Here is a 19401-nt window from a genome sequence, read left to right as displayed (position 1 = left end):
TCGCACGGGAGTGACGATGGGAGTTGTCTCGCACCGGAAAGTTGTCTCGACAGATGCGTCCAACCTAGGTTGGGGAGCGCTATTAGAGGGCAGACCGGTCTATGGCCCTTGGTCAGACCAGGAGAGTCACCTTCATATAAACTGTCTAGAGATGCTGGCGGTCGAGAAAGCGCTCAAGCACTTCCTCCCATACCTACAGGGCCACCATGTACTAGTCCGCACGGACAACATGTCAGTGGTAGCCTATGTGAACCGTCAGGGCGGTGTCAGATCCAAAACACTCTGCGCCCTGGCGGAACGCCTCCTTGTGTGGGCTCAGCACTCACTGCGCTCGCTGAGAGCCGCGCATGTGCCGGGTCTCCTGAACGAGGGTCCAGACAGACTGTCCAGGGACAATGTTCCCCTGGGGGAGTGGTCTTTGCATCCCCAAACAGTCCAGTCACTGTGGCGCCGTTTCGGCAGAGCGGAAGTCGACCTCTTTGCGTCAAAAGACAACGCGCACTGCCCACGGTTCTTTTCCAAGAGCGAGGACGCGCTGGCCCAAACCTGGCCCAGCGGCCCGCTTTACGCTTTTCCCCCTGTCTCTCTGCTGCCACAAGTCATCGGGAGAATCAGGGAAGCGCGCCACACGGTGCTCCTCATAGCCCCGTATTGGGAGAATCAAACGTGGTTCCCAGATCTAATACGGCTGGCGGACACACCCCCCTGGCCGATACCGGTGAGAAGAGACCTTCTCTCTCAAGCCCGCGGCTCGATCTGGCATCCTCATCCAGAGCGCTGGTCTCTGCATGTATGGATAGTCAACGGATACCCGTTGACTTGCCAATAGGGGTTGTGAACACGATCACACAGTCTAGAGCTCCCTCTACGAGACGGCTCTACACATCTAAATGGTCTGTGTTTAATAAATGGTGCACCGCCCAAGGGCTGGATCCACAAACATGTGAGGTGTCGCGTGTGCTTTGTTTCCTCCAAGAGCTGTTGGACATGGGCAGGTCCCCCTCCACGCTCAAAGTATATGTTGCGGCCATATCAGCTTTTTCCGACTTGGCGCTGGGCCGCGCATTAGGGAGGAATGAGTTCATTATCCGCTTCCTTAGAGGAGCTAGGAGGATGAACCCCCCGCGACCCCCCTCGGTTCCTATTTGGGATCTTTCCCTGGTCTTAGAGGCCATGAAAGCGCATCCCTTTGAACCCATGGAAACTGTGGATATGAAATACCTCACGCTCAAAACCGTTTTTCTGATAGCCCTGTCTTCAGTCAAACGTGTGGGTGACCTGCATGCGTTATCAGTTAACGCGGCATGTCTCGAGTTGGACCTAATGACTCTAAAGTCATTCTCAAACCGAGACACGGTTATGTCCCCAAAGTGTTGGGCACACCCTTCAGAGCACAGGTCATTTCTCTCTCAGCTTTGCCGGCTACCGGCAGCGAAGTTGACAGTAATCTCCTTTGCCCTGTCAGAGCGCTGAGAAATTACATTACGCGCTCCGCCGCCATGAGGCGCTCGGAGCAGCTTTTCGTTTCGTTTGGTGGGCGCACCAAGGGTCTCGCCGCCTCGAAACACACTCTGTCCAGATGGATAGTGGACGCTATTGCAGCTGCTTATGCGTCTAAAGACCTGCAATGCCCTTTGGGCATCAGAGCCCACTCTACTAGAGGCATGGCCTCGTCATGGGCTTGGACTAGCGGAATTTCTATTCATGACATTTGTACGGCGGCGGGCTGGGCCTCCCCGTCTACATTTGTTAGATTTTACAATCTAGAAGTTCCCGCCCTGCAGGCTAAACTTTTATCAGTCTAAATCTCGCGTAGGCCGGCCCACTTCTGTGCGCGGGCTACTGCTGTTTGATTTAGCCCTCCTGGTTGAGCTGTACAATATAAGGGTTGGTTAGTCAGACCGGCCGCGCCGTTCTGTTCCCCCTACTATGTGCTTATGTACTTGCGCTAGCCATATCATTGGCCGCCTGGCTCACACTCTCGTGTTCCCCGGGCTTCCCTGGGACTCATTCAGTGGATGCCGGGCGCGCACGCCGTTGACAAGGGAGTTCCCGTAGCGTAAGCTAAACTTACGCAATACGAGAGAACCTCTCGTAAGAGAACGTACTCGGTTACCTAACGTAACCTCTGTTCTCTCTAGAGAGGGAACGAGTATTGCGTAACCCGCCGTGCTCGCGCCACGAGCTCACTCGCTTCTGCGACAAAAACCAGTGAAAGCAGCCTCTCAGCCCATATTTATACCCTCTGCCACGCCCCGCCTCGGGCCGTGACGCGTAGGCGCGCTGCTCGCGCTCATTGGGCGTGACGTCACGCCAAGGGCTCAGTGATAGGCTGCTGCAGTTGCCGCAGAGCAGCCTATGAGCACGCTAGATTGCCTGCTCTAGGTCTGCTTGCTGCCGCACTGCGTTGACAAGATATAAAAATTAAAGATAATTTTTTTGCTTCATATCTCGAGAAAAGATGACTTTACCCGTAGCGTAAGCTAAACTTACGCAATACTCGTTCCCTCTCTAGAGAGAACAGAGGTTACGTTAGGTAACCGAGTACGTTCTCGCCCAGAACGGAACCATACCGCCAATCCAAATTGTATGCTAATTGTCAATCATATATGACGATAGTGGTCCTGACAGAAATGTATTGATAATGTTGTACAAACCATGTTCCCGTTCGCCATCTCAGAGTCAAACAGCTGCCATCAAAAAATCTCAGAACAACTCAGAACATCAGCTGAGAAAGGCATATAGTTCATTATAACATCATATACAAACTTCTCCCACCATAATGCTAAATGTACCCGATTTTATCAACAGAAAAATAGACCTGTATAGTCTGGCTTCTCTTGAGACTCCCCTGCTTCGCAACAGTTAATGATATGCTTCAGCCCGCCCGCACGTTGACGTGATTGGTTACAAGGTAGTTTGTGATGTCAGAAACACCAGTGATTTCAAACTGCGTTTTAGAGACTGTCTTTTTCCATTGCAGTTTTTAGGAGAAAATACTCAGCAATGGTACTGACATGAATTTGCACATATTTTGTCTTAAAGCATATTAAAAACACCTCATAGACATATGAACAACATTCAAAACTTGATTTTCACCACAGAGGGTCTTTAAATTTATGTTTTTATAAACTATATGTGGGCAAATTTAGTCCCAAGAAGTACTGAAATGGTAAACTTACAAGTGTACTACTACTACAGTGATATTCGTATACTACATAAATTATACTTTTTTGTAAGGGATCTTGTTTTTGGACATTTGAGCAATAGCACATGGAGCAGCTAAAAGGACAATCTCACTAAGGCTCTTGCAACTGAAGAACTCATGAAATGCTTATTGAAATATAATGTATATTAACTGGCCACACTTACAAATCCAATAGATTTAAGTTTATGTCACAGCCTGGGAAATCCATGATTTGCACCTTGCTATTTTTAGTCGGCTTTAGGTGTTTTTTAGAGGGTTAGGATTTTTAGAGCGTATTATATTGGATAAGAAATTAATATAACTATTTTAGTTCATGAAAAAACAGTGCTGTTTGATCAAACTAAGTGTAATGGCAAATCCGTTTTTATTTTTTCATTTTTAGTAAAACAAAATTGATATGCTTATTTTTAATGCATTGCATAAAGTTCAATTAAGTGACCTTTGTTTCCTGAAAACATGTTTCATTTATGTGAGCAGGCATTTTGCATCTGTCAGGATCTTTAAAGTTCAGAGGTTTGCCTTACTAAGCTGGTGCTTTCCATTCACTGTAGACAATATTGGCAAATGGGGTTGTGACCCATAAAATAATCCGTTTTTGCTTTTCACTTCTCATCAAACAATTACTTTGATTACATAAAGTTGTATCAGTCCAGGTAGTGCATCTCTGGCCTAGATTATCTAAATAGATTGGCACAGGCCATTCCAACCTAAAATCTGCCTTTGTGTCCCTGAACATACTATTTTACCAGTAAAATGTGTTGAAAAAGGCACTGATATTATGCCATAATATCCATCACTAGATTGCATAGTGTAAACGTAACTTGTTAAATCTCTGACCTTCATTTGTAGTTGTTAAATCTCTGACCTCCACTGCTAAAGTTGAAGCTTAGCTCAGTATCACGATCCAAAATTTAACTTTGATCTCTGTCCCCTGTGTAGGACACAGAGCTGTTGAACACTGCCGTGCTGACTGGTAAGAGGGTTACGGTGGCTGTACGAACCATTGCTGTTGAACAGGATGGTTCTGTAACAGATGTCTCTGACTTTGCTGACTGCAGCTCCACAGATGAAGATGTTCTAAAGGTATCATTATACTGGATTTACTCAGCTTTTTTTTCTCTTTATCTCAGCTTAGATACAGCAGTCGTAATGTCTATTGAAAATCATATCAAGCTAACTCTCATTCTCTTTGTGCATGCGAGATAGAAAGAGGTCAAGAACGTGATAAAACTTTTTGAGAGATCTATTAATTTATTCAAAAAGACATTAAAAATGAAATTCATACAATGACATGAATGCACCTCTCCTATAATAAGCATGTTTTAATTTAAATTCTTCTTGATAGAGTCAAAGAGTCAAAAATGATCAATTACAATATCATAATGCAGAAAAAGACCTCATTAAAATAATGGAATTATTGAAAAGAAAAACGTATTAAAGAGTTTGCCATAATTTTTATTATTATTTCATAGATTCATACTGTACATTATTTTAACAAAATTGCTCCACTGAAATTTGAAAAACTTTTGTCCATAAATAAAAATCATGTGGTGCAACCAAAACACACACACACACACACACACACACACACACACACACACACACACACACACACACACACACACACACACACACACACACACACACGGTAGGTGTATTTAATAATGAAAATAATGTTAAAGATATGTACATTAAAATGTATTAAAAGTATGTTTTTACTTTTTACTTGAAGGCTACACCATGATATTTTTTGGCAATAAATTAAAATAAATAAAATAAATTCTTGAATGCTATTTCTTGAGTTTTTCAAAATCACATGAAACCTACATGAACACAAACCACACATTTCTATGAACTTGGCACATGCGTTTTAAACTAGAAGTTTTTATTTTTTATTTTTATTTTTTATTAATCCAAAAGGCAAAAGATGGATGGATGTGAAAGATGGAGTGTCTGTGTATTTATGTCATGAGCACCGTTCACACATTAAACCTGATAAATTATTTTAAAATTACCATGTTGACTTTCTGGTATAGAATATGTCTTTTTACAAATATGCTGTTGTCCCCAAGCAACAGTGTTTTGTCTTTTTAACCGATGAAATACCATTCACACTTCAGCACATAAATGTTGGTAAACTCTGAACTGTCAATAATTGGAATTTATCTTTGAATGCTGCGCAGTTTTCTATATCCACCTGCATGAGAAGCGTTTTAGTTTCACTGTTTTACATTTTACATTTTATGCATTTGGCAGACGCTTTTATCCAAAGCGACTTACATTGCATTATCCTATACATTTATACATAGGTATTTTGTCCAGGTGTGACAAATGACAGGCGTGAGGGGATAATCCCACAGAACATATTTTTGCTTTCCCTGCCATTGCAGATTTTTTCATAATTTATGACAGAACACTTTGCGTGTGCCCGCCATTGGCATGTTTTTCCGGCAATCCGTGTATTCGCTGTTATACGGTAGGGGGTGTGCCATTACGCATGAAGAATATTTTTCTTTGTTTAACAAAAACAAACGCTCTGTTCTTTCTTTTGATATATTGACTGTTTACATATAAATACAACAAAATATTCTGGGGACCGTAAAAGTTTTGAGAATATGATAAAAAACACTGTCGCTGGCTGGCATTTTAGTAAACACTAGTGGGGAAAGGAAAAGTTAATGGTTTCTATAATGCTGAAGTTACTATAGTATGCAGTAGTAACTGCAGAGTTGATGAATAAAATAGAAGGCAGGGTCTCAAGCACAGTTATATATCACAACGGTACGAGTCCGTCTAGTGCATGTTTACATAGAAAAACAATTAAAACCAGTAGAGCTTACTGTAAACCCCTCTGACAGAGCTTTTTGATTGGCTCAAAGAAAATTTCTCACGTCAGTGCATTCCGAACGCATACATGCACATACTGGATAATCTCATGCTTTGATCACACATAGCATCATAGTGGTAAGTTACTGGTAAATTACAACCTCTCATACCAGAAAATTGCCATTACTGATTTACCGTCCTGTGTTCACACACAACTAGAGTAATTTACCAGTTAAGACTGTATGTGTGAAAAGGGCTACTGTCAGACATGAAGTGATAGAAGGTCTCAAAAGAACATCTCAAAGTCTTCTCTTGTGTATGCAACCTCTGTCACTCTTAGAGTGTTCTTGTGACAGTCCTCTCAAAGTCATTAAGCCACGCTCTGACCTCACTCAGGAGGGCTGTATCCTCTTTGTTGAGGGCTTAATCTGAAAGGACAGCTCAGCACCATACTGTGACTACAGCCAAGATGAGAGACTTAAAAGAACTTCAGCTGTGTCTCATTCAAGGACAACACTGCTTGCTGGCCTGATTTCTTAGAATTACACAGAAATGCATTTACTTTGATGTCCTCAGTAAAATAAATATATCCAAACTTAAAACAAGATTAATAGATTATACATGAGCAACAAACATGATGAGACTCATGTTTGGAATAGTTCCCCAAAAATGAAAATTCATGTTCCAAACCAATGTGCTGTTATTTTATAGAGGAACACAAGCTGAAATATATCATATGGCTTCAGAATACTTTATGTCTCACAGATTGTATGGGTCACTTGTTTTATTTAAAAAAAAAAAATTCTTCACAAAGCAATGACAGTGTGAATTGCTGTAAGTAAAAGAGCTGTGTGCAGAATCTTCAAATCTGTGTATTTGTATTTTTCTACTTTTGGGAATTTCCATTTAAAACAATAACAGCATATGGTTTGGAACAATGTTTAATATTGCTTAATTTAAATTAATTTATATCAAGACAGGTTAGTCTCCACCAATGCAAATAGTTCATCAAGCCCTGCAAGCAGCACACAAACCAAAAACCAAAAATCTTTCTGGATAAACAAGCTTATACAAGTGGAGCGGACTGACCTCTTTCACTCAATGGCTGCATCCGAAATCACATACTTCCCTATTATAGTAGGAAAAAAACAGTATGTGGCAAAATAAGTATGTCCCAATTACCCAGATGACTTACTTCTTCGGGCGAGATTCTGAAGTGTGCGTACGATGGACACATTACTATCCCATGAGGCCACGGGAGAGGATTTATGAATGGCAGTGAAGCGTAACTGACGCTGGTAGACAACATGGCAAATGTAGTACATCCAGATTACATTCATACTACACACATTCATACTATATTGTACATATTGTTTTAGCGATCGTGAAGTAATAACTTGTTAAAAATAAGTACCTACTCAAGAGAGTATGCGATTTCGGATGCCGCTAAAGTGTTCAATAATCACTCCACTCCAGATCCACTCTGGGTTTTACTTCACCTCAGCGATGAGAGAAACCCACTCTGGGATGCATTTCCCTACAATGGCACAACTCGCTGCTGAACTATCATATCATAGAAGTCACACATCCTTCTTTTGAACCACGTTGGTTCAACACAGAACTGTCGTTAATTACATCAAGCAGAGTAATAGCTTCTTCTAATTATTTGGTTTCAAGATCGAATAAATGTCAGATTATTGTTGTAAATAACAATAACAAACATGGCATCTGAGGACTGCTTTGCAAGTTTTGTTCTCCATTGTATTGCGTTATTTACAGATGTTTGATCCCATTGAGGGCTCCCTGTTACATCTTATTCCAGGCTTCCCTTGGGGTACTGGAGCATTCGCACAAACGCTCTCTTCAAAAACAGTACTTTCTTTCTCTTGACAATCTAAAAAAGACAGAATGAAAATTGTATATATATGGAAGAGTGGCAAGATTTAGAATGTACTGCATGTTAGCTTGCTTATTGTACTTCAGATCATGAACTATTTATATAGTCCATATGTCATAAAAAAAACTAAAAAAAAACTTCTGTATGCTTCTAACCAGGTCGAGAGTTGTAGTTCTACGTAAACAACTTTGTGATGCTTTTTGTGAATGGTTTTCAGAACTATGGTTTCGGCAAACACAAATATTTGAAGTATGTTGGTAACAACAAATTTGTGAAATGCACCAATTGTGGAGTGAGAGAAAACACTTACATTTGGACTTTTAAAAAATCATTGAAAAAATAAATAAATAACATGGCTGACCAATCAGAATGAAGTATTCTGAAAAAGAGGACTGCTTATAAATAATGGTGATCACAAATAGTTTACTATTTTCTTCAAATCCTCCAGGCCATCTATCCATCACTGTCTCCTCAGGTTATGCAACTTCTGTACCAGTAAACAATTAATATTTTACCTGGGTGGGTAAATGTAAATTTCTTCACTTCCTCTCCCTGCTGTTTTATGCTGCTGCCTGTCATTTTTGGAATGCTAGTATATATAGAGCCTCTGAGGTGCGTGTGCTGTGCTTCACATCAGAGTGAATGTATCAGGCATAAACAAAGGCTTCACTTGCTGTCTAGCACAAACTTACATTCTAGACAGCATCCAACTGTTCATTTTATTTTTAAAGCAAAATATTTTCATGAAAACATGACACATAAACAATACTTACAGTACAGTATATTACATTCAGTATTTATATTTCATTCGGCACAAATGTGATTGGTAGAACTACTGGTCATTCGGGTACTAACTTGCCGTTTACACCTAGTATTAAGCGTTTTTGTCAGTCTGATCATAAGTGGACTATGCTAAATACAGGTGTAAACGGGGTCTAAAATGTTTTGAGCTTGTCCACTTTCGACCACTTCCAGAGGTAGTCGAAAACGCATTTGACCGGATTGATTCCGCATTGTAAACGCTCATGTGGTCGAATGTGTTCAAACAGCCACAAAAGACCGCCTACTCTCTGCCTACTGAACTAATGCGTGAACATTATGGGAAGCGTAGTAGCCAGACGGGATTTAAACTTCGACGGCTGAAGACCCAATTTGGTTTGAAGAAGAAAAATGTACCAAGCACAATGTTCTCTCACCATTCCTGATTTCTGACACGCGTGGTTTTGCTGCTGTCAGAACAGAAACGAAATCTGCTGCTCTCTGCATTTCCGTCGTCTCCCTTCGCGTTTATATTTAAATTTCCACCAGGTGTAAATCGTCTATTTGTGATCCGATCGACCAAAACCAAAATACATCTTAATACCAGATGTAAACATGGCCTTAGAGAAGGTCATGTTGCTGCTTTTCACTGCTACTGCTACTAGGCCCAGATGGAATCTACTCATATTTTTGGCATTTTCTACACTGGTTTTGAGGGATGGTAAAATATCTTATACAGAGCTGAAACTAGTACACTCTTATTTGGAACTGATAGTTCAATCAAAGAAAAATAAAAGAATAAAATTAACATGTTAGACATGGATGATGTGTAGGATTTAATAAAGGATATTCATATTCTGCAGAAATGTTCAGCATTGGATAGCAATGTTAGTCAACTAATAGGATAAATACCATAAATACTGTATTATGGATTATAACCTCATATGCATCCATAAACATGTCATTTGCAATCCATGTAAACCCTGTATATGTAAGTAATCATGGTGTTTAGAGCTGTGCATGTGTAAAACTGCCAATCAACACAAGCCATAGTGACACAAACACTATACGTCTTAATTCATAAATGCAGTGCATACTCTACTCTGCTAACTTGCTTTTGCTCACCATGATGTTGGTCAAAGTCACCCCTGTATGCCTTCCTCAATCTTGTTAAAATGTAATTGCATCATAAATTATACGTTTGATTTAATCATGTGGCGGCATGCATTTGGTAAGCCCATGCTGAATGGTTAAGTGTCTTTGAGTCTCCAGATGTCATGCTTTATATTTCAAAAGTGACAGTAAACACCTAAAGGTTACATCAAAAATGCAGTGTAAGGGCCATGGAGTTGGCAAAGATCAACCACTACTTCTTTCTTTCAAAGCAATTTAATCTCAAGTAGTTATAAAACTTTAAATGCTGATCTGAACATAAATTATACGTGGTCCCAAAAATGCATATTTGTACTGGGGCTAAGCACCAACAAATCCTCTTACACAGTCAAAAGTCCATTCAAATCCAGCAAAACATGAAAACTACAGTGTAAACAGCCTGTGCACCAGGAGTTATAAATAACATAAAACAATTTTGGATGCCCTCAGGTGTCTGACAGATGCGACTTTGTCTACGTGAATGGAAAAGAAACCCAGGGGCGAGTGAGGATGCTGGTGAACTTCACCTACAGTTACCTGAGCGCTCAGCTGGAGATGAGGGTTTGGTTCCCTCGTCTGCCACTGGATATAGAGGTGTCTGATCCAGAGCTGAGTCAGATCAAGAGCTGGAGGATCCCTATCATGTCCACCAAGAGGTACAAACACACAATGACAGCATTCTAATTAATGTCTTAATTGTGATAGCATTTATTCTGAAAAATTGTTCTCTCATCATGGGCAGGAAAGTTATTTGTAAACTTAAGTTCTCTTTCCTTGCCATCCACAAATTTCCCCAATTATAATATTGTTTATTATGAAATGCGCTTTGCATGCTGATTAATAATGCTAAATGTAGTCTTGTCACAAGCCTGTTTTGAACGGTCAGAGTCATATATGTATGATATATGTCATAAATATATATTTGCTACATTCTCGTTTTCTTCGCCAAAATATCAATCTATTTTACTGATCACTGTGTTTCTGCTACTGTTAAAATAACCGCGTAATCTGCATCTATTGTAGTGCTTTGGCGACTTTAGCGGGAGAGAGAAACAATGTCCATGGAGCAGAAAGGGCTTAAACCGCTAGATAAAAATACTAGTGGATATAGCACTGAATGATCATTACCATAAACGACTCTGAGCGTTTGTGGTGTGAAGCGCTCCGTTGTTTTGACGCACTCCTCAATTTAAACTGTAGAAACGGTAAATGGTGCTACAATTGTCATTGTCTCGCGTTGTAACATTATAGCCAGAAAATGCTTTCAAATTGTAAGTCCATTTTTAGACAGGCTCAAGTGGATTATGAATTGTGGAAAAATTGTGCATAAGATTGTGTAAGGTTATGAGTGGGTTAAATACTATTGCATAATGGATTACATTGGGTAGAAACATCCCCTCATTAATTCACAGTTTGATCCAATCAAGTGAGTGTCTGATATGTGCTCACCACTGCTTTGCACTGCTCTGAAGGTATTATGAACATTGTTTGAATTATATAAATGTGTGCATGTGGTTTATTTTCCAAACAAGGCCTTATCTAAGCTGTTATGAAAACAATGAAAGGTGACAGATGGAGTTACATGACTATGAATAAGTGGGTTATCAGTAACGCCTGTATGTCCCTGACAGCAAACCAGGCTGGAACAGTGAGGAAGAGCGTAAGGGCCGGGGCTGTATGCTGCAGTTCCAGCATGCTTTGGTTCGAGTACTCACCCACTTTGTGGCAGAGCAATCAGACCCCCGGGAGCCACAAGCCTTCTTCCTGGGCTCTGACTGGCAGGTGGATGTGACTAAACTGGTACGGTACTTCATGAAGGTGGAGGACCCTAATATTGCCCGTCTGCAGGCAGGCAGGGTGCTGTCGGGACAAGATGTGGGCACCACATCTATAAAGGTAAAATTCAATTGGATCGGTCTGGATACGACAAGTGTAATGGACCAGGCTACTAATACATCGATATTGATCTCATGCTGGCCTTATTAACCAGGCGTCTCTCGTTGTTCAGGTGCTTTCCCCGCTGTCAGACTCTATCCTGGCAGAGAAGACAGTGAGGGTTGTGGATGATCGAGTGACCATCACTGAACTGGGACTGCAGTTGGTCAGTGGTCTCACACTCAGCCTGCAGCTCAGCACAGGAAGTAACCGAGCCATCAGCGCCACGGCAACCACGCAGGAAGTGCTCAGCCATCCTAAACAGGTCATTCAACATCACTTTCTACTGCAACATTAAAGGAGAACTCCGGTGAATTTTTAAGTTAATCTTGATCGTTTTACCTTTGTGAGTACTGTCTATAGAAAAAAAAACGAACCGGATCGGTGCTTGCAACGCAGAGCTGTTACAGTTAATGCCCAGAGCTCCCATTCAGCTAAAACGGCAGTTATGGGGGCATAAACCTAAAGAGTGTCTTTGTGCCTCTTAACAGACACAAAATGCAATTAAAATGTCTGTCCAACATGAACAGGGCCCCATACATGACAACAAGATGCGTTTAGCAACTTAGCCATTGTTTAAACTCACCTAAATAGTGTTTTAGACGGCTAGCTGTAGTCTCGCGCTGAAGTCCCGTGGGAACTCAGTTGTAGCCGGAACACGACACTCCTCCCACCTGCACTATGTGCGCGATTTTTCCCCCCAAACCACTTCAGCGGAAATCCCGCCCTGCAGCTGATTTAATTGGTTTAGGTTACAGTGACGATTGACATGACCAATGAAAACCTTAGAATCAGCTGCAGGGCGGGATTTCCGCTGAAGTGGTTTGGGGAAAAAAAAAAAATCACGCGCACTTTTTCCGGCTACAACTGAGTTCCCACGGGACTTCAGCGCGAGACTACAGCTAGCCGTCTAAAACACTATTTAGGTGAGTTTAAACAATGGCTAAGTTGCTAAACGCATCTTGTTGTCATGTAAGGGCCCTGTTCATGTTGGACAGACATTTTAATTGCATTTTGTGTCTGTTAAGAGGCACAAAGACACTCTTTAGGTTAATGCCCCCATAACTGCCGTTTTAGCTGAATGGGAGCTCTGGGCATGAACTGTAACAGCTCCGCGTTGCAAGCACCGATCCGGTTCGTTTTTTTTTTCTATAGACAGTACTCACAAAGGTAAAACGATCAAGATTAACTTAAAAATTCACCGGAGTTCTCCTTTAAGTAAAATTTGGGGCATGTGTAAATGCAGTTAAAACGCAGATTTGTCTGGTTTTATAACTTTCAAGCAATACATATTTAATACAATTTTAAATTTGTTATATTTACATTTTAAAAACTACACTAGAATTGGTAGAACCTTAGAATTAGAATTGGCAACTGGTTGAAAGTAAAAGGATTGCAGTTTTATCTAAAATGAAGCTTCCCTTTAGGGTCTAGCTATTTTGTAAATAATACATTTATATTTTGCATAACTTAATGGTTACACTTTAGTTTAGGGTCCAATTCTCACTATAAACTAGTTGCTTATTAGCATGCATATTACTAGCATATTGGCTGTTTATTAGTAATTATAAAGCACATATCAATGTGTTATTCTGCATGACCTTATGAATGAATGAATGAATGAATGAATGAATGAATGAATGAATGAATGAATAGCTTTATTGGTCACTAGTCACAAGTACCAGCGAAATTCCGCCATCAACCTGTCCATACAAACATACATACAATATGACAAGGGGGTAGACAGGACAGGAAGACAGAGCATTTTAGGAAAGAATACAGCATAACATGAGGAGAGGTGAGGAGAAAAAAAAGGCCACCCCCAGACTACGCTCCTGTAAGGAGTCCAGTTTGGGAACAGTAAAAAACACCTCAGCAACATTGGCACATAATCAGTACACAACATGAACACACAAGACTTGCAAAAGGGGAGGATAGTTGGGGATGGAGGTAACCCAGCACAGACAAGCAGCCATCCGGTTCCTGCAGCCATTCTTCGGCGCTGGTCGGACCCGCCTGCCAGACTGGTGGTATGTAGCGTCGAAGGCGAGGGATGAGGGTATGGGGTGGTGATTGCATATCTGTATATATGTAGTGCATGTATGTGTAGGCCTGGAGAGCCGCTGCGTCTGGCATCCTAATCTAGCCTCAGTCCGCAGGATTTCATTGCGAAACACAGCAATTGCTATGGAGACAGCCTTGATCAGGTCCCAGACAGAGTCAACAATCAGCAGGTGTCTGTGGGGGATGGGGGAAGGAACGCAAGAGCGTCACGCTGCAGTGCTCCACCGGGGGAGTTGTAGTTCCAGCAGCAGCCTCGGCCAAGGCCAGTGCTGGTTGAGGGGGGGCCGAAAGCAGATAAGATTGGGGTTGTTTGGTCTTGGGACGAGTAGCTGCATTCCAATTTACGCAGCCCCTGGTCCATTTTGGTCTCCGAAACGATCCATTTGCCTTTGCAAAGCTGTAAGCTTCTCCAAGATGTTATCCATATTTGGTTCAAAGTCACCAAAGTCACAGTCTGAGTGCTGACAGCTCTGCCCACTGCTTCAATCATGACGGGCAGCCTTATGGGGTTTTGGACAGCTGTCACCGTCTTCTTAATTCCTCGATAAACCAGGGCAATGCCTAATCCAAACAGCAGAAAACCTGTTATCATGGTTCCGAATAGGTAGATGTCTTCAATGTCCTCCACGGAAAGAGCCGCCAGACACACGACCCGCCACTTCCCCCACGCGTCCATCGTGTAGCCAGCTGCAAACGTTCCGGCAGGGCAGTCAGGTTCCCCCGAACCCAAGCTTCTCGTCGAGAAGATGGTGTCAATTGCGCTGAGAGACCAGTTGATCAATTCCATAATTTCTTAGTTTGGAGAGCAGTGCGGAGAGAGTCTCTCAAAGTACAAGTAGACTAGACGAGACGAGAGGAGCAAAGCAGGGGAGATAAGGGAGAGGAGGGTAAGAAAATGCGACCGCCTTCGTTGAGAGCAAAAGCTGGTTCTACATCCCTTAATCCTACCCAATACCTAAACTTCCAAACTAACTATTAATAAGCATTAATTAGATAAATTTTATTAATTAATAATTAATTAATTAAAATTCAATTTTATTTTGATTACAGGAGGCAGTGGTGAGCTCCTGGCTACAATTTAGCGATGGCTCCCTCACTCCTCTGGACATCTATGACCCTACTCACTATCGCCTGGCTGTGACATCGCTGGATGAGGGTGTGATCTCTGTGCAGGAGTCGTCTATGACTATTGTGGCAGAAGGTGAAGGCCAAGGGACACTGGTGAGAGCTGAGATGACCATTTGTGAGGTCTGTCAGAAATCAAAGCGTAAAAGCACTTTAGCTGTTGGCAGTGGGAGCTTAACTGTAAAGTTCAAGACAAACAGCAGACGTCCTGAAAACAGCAGTATCAATAATAATGACACGGGAAACAGCACAGGACTATTTGCTGGTGTCACTGGGAAAGATAACAGCAGTGAGCGAGGTGAATACGGAGAAGAAGCGGAAACTGAGAAGAAGCTGCAGCAACCAGAACAGGTTTCGAGCAAAAATTCAGAGTCTGATCAAGAGGAAAGTGCCTTGATGAAGATCACCACCACAGCCAAGTCGACAGCACGAGACTCGACCATTGGTAGCATCGCAAATGATTTAGGAATAGGACGGGCTAATGATGCCTCGGCTGGAGTCAGTAAACCTGGGAATATTTTAAACAGTGGAAATCTCTTTAGTACGGGAAAAGCTGGCAGCGATGATCGCCCAGGAATTTCCTGGAGTAGTAATGAAGTTCCTGAGGGTTCAATGTTAAGCACCGGGAAGGCTTCTGGGAACTTAGTGAACTACAATAACTACCCTCCCCAAGTGGAAACCACCAATCAGGAGCCAAAAAATGACTATGGAGATGATGATGATGATGACATTGAGGGTCCACTATCAAACCGTCCACTTACAGACCTGGAGATCGGCATGTATGCATTACTGGGAGTCTTCTGCTTGGCTATCGTAGTGTTTATGGTAAACTGTGTATCATACTTGGTTAAGTTTCGGCACAAGCAGACGCCTGCTCAAGTTTCTGAGCAGACTGGTCACCGGCATGACTGGGTATGGCTGGGAACAGATGCTGAGCTGGTTATGAACGTCACTGGAAATCCGTTACAGCAAGATGCTCACAACACGTCTGTAATCGATATAGGACCCAATACAGAGCCCTGTGGCACTATCACTCGAAGGACCTCTTGCCAGGTGTCTTCTGTGTCAAATGACTCCAGTGTTGGGTGTGTAGGATCCCTTGCGGCAAGACCAGTCCGAAGTGAGTCCCTACACTCACCCACTAGTAAGAGGAAAAGGGTCCAGTTCACCACCTTCACATCACTGGATCGACAAACTTCTCCCAAAACTTTACCACAAGAGAATGGACATGGCATTAACTGGGTGGGAAAGGAGGACAATTGTATGACACCTGAGGCATCAGCTGCCGAATCATTGCAACAACTGTGATTGAAGGCTCACATGCAGCCTGATTTATGCACCCATAGTGTACAGTATATCTCTATACCAGGGGTGGGCATCTCTGGCCCTCAATGTCCACTGCCGTAACCCTAATCAACCCCCCCCCTGTCTGTAATTTTCAAGTTTTCCTGAAGCCCTTGGTTAGACTTTTCAAGTTTGTTTGATTAGGGTTCATCTAACCTCTGCAGGACAGTGGACCTCAAGGGCCAAAGATGCCCAATCCCTGCTCTATACCATCACCCGAATGCCTTCTTTCTTTTGGAAAGTTGTTCTGTTGTTCCGTGCTACACAGGATTATGGTCAAGATAATCAGCACAGCTTCATGGCTTTCATATGGCCAAGGTGTGACTTGAAAGACTTAAATTGATCCTGCCTCAATGACTGATCATGGCAAAAAGGAGAGAACACAATCTTGCTATTATTATTATTATTAAAAGTACCCAAACAACAACTACCTTGAGGTAATTGGCCAAGTTCATCTTTTGTCTTCCTCAATGGGTTTTTATTGAGAAAATGTAAAGATTTAAGATAAATTGTCAATCTTTCTCTAGAGCCAAACACTGAGTCACTATCTTATGTTTCTTTGTTACTCTGCATCCTTCCATTTTTTTTATACAAAAGCGCATGTGATTATTGTATAGATAACAGTTCACTTTGTTTGAAGATATTTTACCACCCTGCATTTGTATGTACAGTCAATTGTTTCATTTTCCATTAAAAAGCCACATGATAAAGCCATGTGTTCAGTGCTTGGTCCTGATAAGATGATAAGAAATAGAAACCATTTTATTTCATCATAAATGAATGGTAGTTTATCTTTTGTAATCCGTGATCTTTCAATACTTAAATGTAAAGCAGTCTTTGCAGGCTTTAATACTGGTAAAAACATTTGTGGTAAATCCAGATTTGGAGGTACATGAAAATTATGGTAAAAATAAAAACCCCACACAACCACAAAGTTTGATTTGGCCAATGTTACCACAATTTACCATGGTTTGACGATATTATGCTGCAAACATTTAGCTGACACCCCACAAATGCAAATGTTATCCCTTGCTGAACAGAAAATCAACAGATGTTTGTATAAAATGTTTATATTTAATTTTATTGTGCCATATATGAAATTAAACAAAGATACAATCATGCAAAGTCATGGTTTAAGATGTGAGACATACAGTCTTAGTTAATAAATATTTTATATGTTTAGCAAAACCTTCAAACACAACCTTAATCCCATAACAAACATACATTAATAAATAAAAAATCCAACCAAGAGTAAAATGTGCCCATTAGAACCATCTTGTGTTTCATTTATTGTAAGGAGAACATCACTGTTCTTCATTATGAGCTTTAGAGAGTTTGGCAGCTGAATCAGCTTATGACTGACAGATTGTCTCTGGAGTTTATTTAGCCTGAAAATCATGTCCATGGCAGTTTAAAAAAATGTAAAGCTTTAATTTTTTTACTACAGTTAAAAGCAGGGCATAATTTGTGCCAGAACAAGCTGGATGTGGCACCTCTGAAACTGGATCCGCCATTTATTTTAGTGGATCTCCCACAAGCCTCCGGAAAATGCTATTCCCTTTACATTTGTTGAGAGAAATCAAGTATAGTCGCCATTTTTAGGTTTTTATATGTCTAGTCTGTCCCTTCATATTACATATGCACACATGAATTCAAGCTGTCTGTGTAATTCAAGCTGAGATCCTCCCAATAGGAGGACTCTTTCTTGCTAGAAATTTTCAACAATTCTTTAACCTAGAAAACTGTAGTAACAACTACTGTAGAAACACTGGCACTGCACTTTTATACCCAATCTTCACTACCAACAAGCATCACGCCAAAATAAAAGAAGGCAAACACCATGCAAACACACAGCTGTTTGTTTGTTTGGGGGTTTTTTCACAAAAAATCCAGATCCATCACCAGTCCTTGTTCTAAGATCTCATAAATTGCCATTTAAGCACTGAATATATGTACAGTATAGTAAAATGTGTGTCCCTTTCATACCTAGTGAAAGTCAACATTTCCTAAAAATATACAGTATTTGGCCACCGTTATCTTTACAGTCATGGGAGAGGCCTGCATTTCCAATTGGAATATGCAATACAGACTCCAATGCTCAAAAAAAAAAAAAAAAAAGAGCACAAAGCCCTCCCCTTTTTAAAAGTTCTTAAAGACCTGAGACAAATGTTAATCCCATCATACTGTCAATGAAGAGTCTCCACCAGTTTCTGATAGGTTATTCTCTCCTTCACTGGGTTGTGGCATGTTGTAATGTAATTCTTTCCATTTCTCACCAGTCTTTCCTGGAGCTCACGGTCATCCAGAAGTTTGCTGGACATGCTTACAAATTCCTGTGGAAACAAGAACATTGAAATTCTTTGAAAAAGGTTTCAGATGGCACAGCTGTTTTTTGGATTTACACTGGATTTAAGCAACTGCAATGGATTTGTATATGAATATAAAGAAATTGTTGTCCATGAAATTCCATAAAATTACCTATTTTCAAAGAGTTTATTCACACACACACACACACACACACACACACACACATGTTGGTACACCTATCATTATGAAGACATTCCATAACTGTAATGGTTTTTATACTGAGTTAACATTTTTTACATTTTTAATGAAAAATTTTTTAGTATGTTTATTTAGTGAGGTGGATTATGAGTACATCGGCAAGCATCACATATTCCTCAAAAATAATATTAATAATAATATAATAAAAAGTTATGTTTCTTGAGGACCAAATCAGCATATTAGAATGATTTCTGAAGGATCATGTGACACTGAAGACTGGAGTAACGATGCTGAAAATTCAGCTTTGCATCACAGGAAAAACATACCTTTTTTAAAGTTGCAGACATATTTCGTAATATTATCGATTTTAATGTATTTTTAAATAAATAAATGCAACCTTGGTTGAGCATAAGAAATGAATCAATGAAGCAACATCAATGAAGAACATCATTTTATATTTATGGACAAAACTGCTGCCAATCCATATGGTGAAAATATAAAAACTTTATTCTTTGAGAACAGTAAAATTACTCATCATGTCAATTGCCCATGTTGCAACTTGTCTTTCAACCCGACTTAAAACACC

The 19401-nt window shown here is 41.0% G+C and overlaps 2 protein-coding genes across 3 annotated transcripts in view; one reads left to right on the top strand and one right to left on the bottom strand.

Annotated features, from left to right (window-relative positions):
* LOC309512701 (transmembrane protein 132D) overlaps positions 1 to 17330 on the top strand; it is a 47636-nt gene extending 30306 nt beyond the window's left edge. The window contains exons 5-9 of the mRNA XM_082188407.1: positions 4148 to 4291; positions 10293 to 10498; positions 11474 to 11738; positions 11851 to 12042; positions 14892 to 17330. Coding sequence (XP_082044533.1) covers positions 4148 to 4291; positions 10293 to 10498; positions 11474 to 11738; positions 11851 to 12042; positions 14892 to 16274 — 2190 coding nt within the window. The 3' untranslated portion in view covers positions 16275 to 17330. The remainder of the gene's footprint in view (positions 1 to 4147; positions 4292 to 10292; positions 10499 to 11473; positions 11739 to 11850; positions 12043 to 14891) is intronic.
* Positions 17331 to 17364: 34 nt separating this feature from the next.
* glt1d1 (glycosyltransferase 1 domain containing 1) overlaps positions 17365 to 19401 on the bottom strand; it is a 42792-nt gene continuing 40755 nt past the window's right edge. For both annotated transcript variants that reach the window (XM_082188445.1, XM_082188444.1), the window contains exon 12: positions 17365 to 18643. In XM_082188445.1, the coding sequence (XP_082044571.1) occupies positions 18497 to 18643 (147 nt within the window). In that variant the 3' untranslated portion in view covers positions 17365 to 18496. The remainder of the gene's footprint in view (positions 18644 to 19401) is intronic.

This window comes from Leuciscus leuciscus (assembly GCF_965113295.1).
Source record: "Leuciscus leuciscus genome assembly, chromosome: 13".
NCBI lineage: Eukaryota > Metazoa > Chordata > Actinopteri > Cypriniformes > Leuciscidae > Leuciscus > Leuciscus leuciscus.
Note: the sequence above shows the minus strand (reverse complement) of the source record. Positions and strands in the feature narration are given on the sequence as shown.